At 49.1% G+C, this 4,271-nt stretch overlaps 1 protein-coding gene across 1 annotated transcript in view; it reads right to left on the bottom strand.

The window, feature by feature from the left end:
- LOC106810205 (synaptotagmin-1-like) overlaps window positions 1–4,271 on the bottom strand; it is an 80,141-nt gene that overhangs the window by 4,340 nt on the left and 71,530 nt on the right. The window contains exons 8-9 of the mRNA XM_014813488.1: window positions 3,809–3,985; window positions 2,278–2,411 (exon numbers count right to left, since the gene is read on the bottom strand). Coding sequence (XP_014668974.1) covers window positions 2,278–2,411; window positions 3,809–3,985 — 311 coding nt within the window. The remainder of the gene's footprint in view (window positions 1–2,277; window positions 2,412–3,808; window positions 3,986–4,271) is intronic.

Here is a 4,271-nt window from a genome sequence, read left to right on the forward strand (position 1 = left end):
TGTATATGCAACGTCTAATTCTTAACTCATTCTTTATCGCTCTTCTTGTCGTTTTTCATTTTCCATAATCCTATCGATGATTATATCCCATGTTGTGTTTTGTGTGTGACGTGTCCTACACTCCGTCTCAGTGGAAAAATCCGTGCGTCTTCTGTATGTACATTAAATTAAACTGATTCATTGTCTCTTTTGTTTGATAACATCGTTATAATTTGCGCACATTTAATCCGATTATCAGGTTCTCTTCGTGCTAGTATCCAAGATGCTGCATTACAGCTTATTTGGTCTTGGCAAATTTTCCTACTTGTCTCTCTCTCATCTCTCCCTCACTCTCTTCTTCTCATTTATCTCTTCTTCTCTCTCCGTTCTCTCTCTCTCTGCGCGGCTCTTTTTTCTACTTTCTATCCTATCTCACTAACTATCTCGTGCGGCTCTCCCCGTCTACTCTCTCTGCCTCTTCTTACTCTCTCCTCTCTCTTCGCTCGCTTTTTCTGCTCGGTCTCGCTGCTCTTCTCCTCTTCTCGCTCCTCACCTCCAGCTCCTCTGCCCCTCTCCCCTCTCCCTCTCCCTCTCCCTCTGTCCCTCTCCTGGCTCCCTCTCCATGCTCTTCTCTTCTCCTCATGTGCCCTTCCCGCTCTTCCTCTCCCTTCTCCCTCTCTCTTTCTCTCTCTCTCTCTCTCCTCTCTCTGCTCTGCCTTTCTCTCTCTCTTCTCCTCTTTCTCTACAGTCTCTCTCCTCTCTCTCTCTCTCCATCCTCTCTCTCTCTCTCTCTCTCTCTCTGCTCTCATCTCTCTCGTCTCTCTCTCTCTCTTCTCTCTCTCTCTCCTCTCGCTCTCTCTTCTCTCTCTCTGCTCGTCTTATCTCTCTCTCTCTCTCATTCTCTCTCTCTCTCTCTCTCTCTCCTCTCTCTTCTTCTCTCTCTCTTATCTCTCTCTCTTTTCTCTCTCCTCTCTCTCTCTCTCTCTCTCTCTCTCATCTCTCTCGTCTCTCTCTCTCTCTCTTCTTCTCTCTCTCTCTCTCTCTCTCTCTCTCTCTCTGCTCTCCTCTTTCTCTCTCTCTTCTCTCTCTCTCTCTTCGTCTCTCTCTCTCTCTCTCTCTCTCTCTCTCTGCTCTCTCTCTCTCATCTCTCTCTCTCTCTCTCTCTCTCTCTCTCTCTTCTGTCTCTCTCTCTCTCTCTCTCTCTCTCTCTGTCTCTTCTCTTCTCTCTCTCTGCTTCTCTCTCTCTCTCTCTCTTCTCTCCTCCTTCTCTCTCCTCTTCTCTCTGCCTCTCTCTCTATCCTTCTCTCCTCTCTCTCTGTCTCTTTCTCCTCTCTCTCTCTCTTCTCTCTCTCTCTCTGCTCTCTCACTCTTCTCTTCGTCTCTCTCTCTTCTCTGCTCTCTCTCGTCATCTCTTCTCCTCTCTCTCTCGTCTCTCTCTCTCGAGCTTTTGCGCTATCTGATTACTGCACTTTTCATTGTGTTTCTGCGTCTATCTCTTGACGGGCGAGGCTTCTCTCTATAATATGTCATCATAACGGTGTCTAAAATACCACGAGCCAACGCAGGATGTTTCGACGATACGTCCGCACGCCTCTCTCTCAGATTATTATCGTTCGCACAGCGTTCCTTCTCCCGCTCTTGTCTTCTCCTTTGCTCTCAGCGTTTCTCGATGAAGGTCAACATGGCCACGAAAGCTGGTATGCAGTTCCGATCGGTCCAGGTTGCATTTGTTTTGTAGCCTCCATACTCTTGTCTGTAATTACTAACCTCTAATTACTAACCTCTAATTGAGATGCAGAAGAAGTTTTGGTAACCAGTAATTTTCGTTTTGATACTTAGTGGCGTGCAGACGAGCGTGCCTAGCTCTGCCGTCATATCTCTTAGATCAGATCATTTCTGGCCATGTCTTCATTCGTTGATCTGTTTCGATATTTCGTGTATATATAATATATTCATCGCAAAGCTTCTATGCTATAAATGCTTAATTCTAAGTGCGATATAATATTCTCAGCAGGCGCTTTCTCGGAGTACGCAGCTACTTCAGTGTGGCGCGTAGTGAACCGGTTTGCGCCACGCCTGTTGACAGATATGGATCCGACCGACCGTTCATTATTGTTGTCATCTCTCCTCTCGTTTCTCTCTCTCTCTCTCTTCTCTCTCTCTCTCTCTTCTCTCTCTCTCTCTCTTCTCTCTCTCTCTCTACAACACACCTTCCATCTCGGCACACACTGATCGGGCCTAGACTGAGTGCTTTTCACGTTTCTAGCGAACCGCGCGTCCCATCCTCCTCCTTCTTACCTGTATTTGCTCAAAGGCCACCTCGAACGAGAACGACTCGTTATAGTACGGGTTTAGCGTGCATTTCTTTATAGTCGTCTTCTTCTTCTTCAACCGCTTGCCGTTCTGCATCAAGGCAATCTTAACATAGGGATCTGAGAAGGAGAAACACATGCAACGACAGCTGAGCCGGAGATAGCACACACACACGGTTAGGCCTAAAAATAAGATGTTTGTTTCCGCTATCGAGCTGAAAAAAATTGGACATGGTAGGGCAGGCAAAAGTTTTTTTTGTACATTTTTTTGGGGGTATTCTAACTTATACTTGTATACAAATACTTGTTTTATACTTATAGCAGCCCATATAATGACTTCAAAGTCAAATCAATGCATTCACCGATCGATATCACGTTGGGATTTGTAATTAAAAAAAAAAAATTTGGGTTTTATTTTTTTATTTTTTATTTTTTTGGCCGATCAGAAAAAAAATTGCCTCGGCGGTGTAAAATGGACTCGGTTGGGTTTGCGGAAACAAACGTCATTTTTTTTAGGCCTTAGTGATGAGTACATGTACAGCCGACAGTGACAGACACAACGATGGGCCAGAGGTTAGTCAGCGAGCGACAGAGAACGGGAGAGAGAGTACCCGGCACGCAACCACCAGTACTGGCTTCCCGATCAATCGAGAGATGCTGCCAAGACATGTCGCTCTCGCGCTGCCTTCCATCGGAATCACTAATCGCCGTTCCCTCCATAACCACGGGAACAGTTAAGCCAATCTTCGGCAGTAAATTAGGATGATGTCGTGGACTCCGGCGGCTGACTGTAGCTCCCTCTGGTGGCGGTAACAACAGAGGTGTACCACCTCCTCCTCTTCTTGCTGTCCTAGAAGACATGTCCTGATTGTCGTAGAAGACATGTCCTGATTGTCGTAGAAGACATGTCCTGATTGTCGTAGAAGACATGTCCTGGCTCCGTACGTAGCCGCAGACGAGCCAAAATATCACGAGCACTACATGTAATCAGCATGCAGAAATCGGGGAGAGAAAGAGAGAAAGACGGAGAGAGAGAGAGAGAGGAATAGACAGAGAGCATGCCTACAGTAAATAACACACATGCGAGCATGCAAACGGCGAGCATGCACACAGGCGCGTGCGCGATACAGACTCACCTTCTCTCTTACACGCCACCTGCTGTCTAGTGCATTAGCGCAAACCCGCGAGAGACGCGCGAGTGATATTCTCCCGCGCCGATACATAATTCAGATGTACCGGCGGCGCCTGCACAGAAACGCATCGTGTCGACAGCAGCGAGTCCGTCACGGTGACGACCGTCACCATGACAACCATCACCGTGACGATCGTCACCGTGACGACCGTCACCCTGACGATCGTCACCGTGACAGTCGTGGTCAACGACGCGTGCTCGCCCATTCGGCGGCCGACCGTCAGCGGCGACCCCTGGTGGCCGCCGGTCGAGGACTCAAGACTGCAGATGGCGTGCGAGAGCGCGGCGGTCGGTCGTGTCGCGCGCGGCAGAGGGGAGGGTTGACAAGTGGCGCCAACTACGATGCCATCCGATCTATCTCTATCTACCTGTATGTTCTCAAAGGGCACTTCGAACGAGAACGACTCGTTGTAGTAAGGGTTCAGCGTGCGTTTCTTAATCGTCGACTTCTTCTTCTTCATCCGCTTGCTGCCCATGAAGAGCTCGAGTTTGATGTAGGGATCTACGGGGTGCAAAGTGCAGGTCATGTGCAGTGTGCGCGAGAGAGCGAGAGAGCACGTGTGACGGAGGAGGGGAGGGGGAAGAAGGAGAAGGTCAGGAAGGAGGGTGGAGAGAGGGAGGGAGAGAACCACCCTGCAGGTCATGTGCAGTGCGCGCGATAGAGAGAGCACGTGTGACGGAGGAGGGGAGGGGGAAGAAGGAGGAGGTCAGGAAGGAGGGTGGAGAGAGAGAGGGAGAGAACCACCCTGCAGGTCATGTGCAGTGCGCGCGATAGAGAGAGCACGTGT

Source organism: Priapulus caudatus, unplaced genomic scaffold (assembly GCF_000485595.1).
Source record: "Priapulus caudatus unplaced genomic scaffold, Priapulus_caudatus-5.0.1 Scaffold419, whole genome shotgun sequence".
NCBI classification, from domain to species: Eukaryota; Metazoa; Priapulida; class Priapulimorpha; order Priapulimorphida; family Priapulidae; genus Priapulus; species Priapulus caudatus.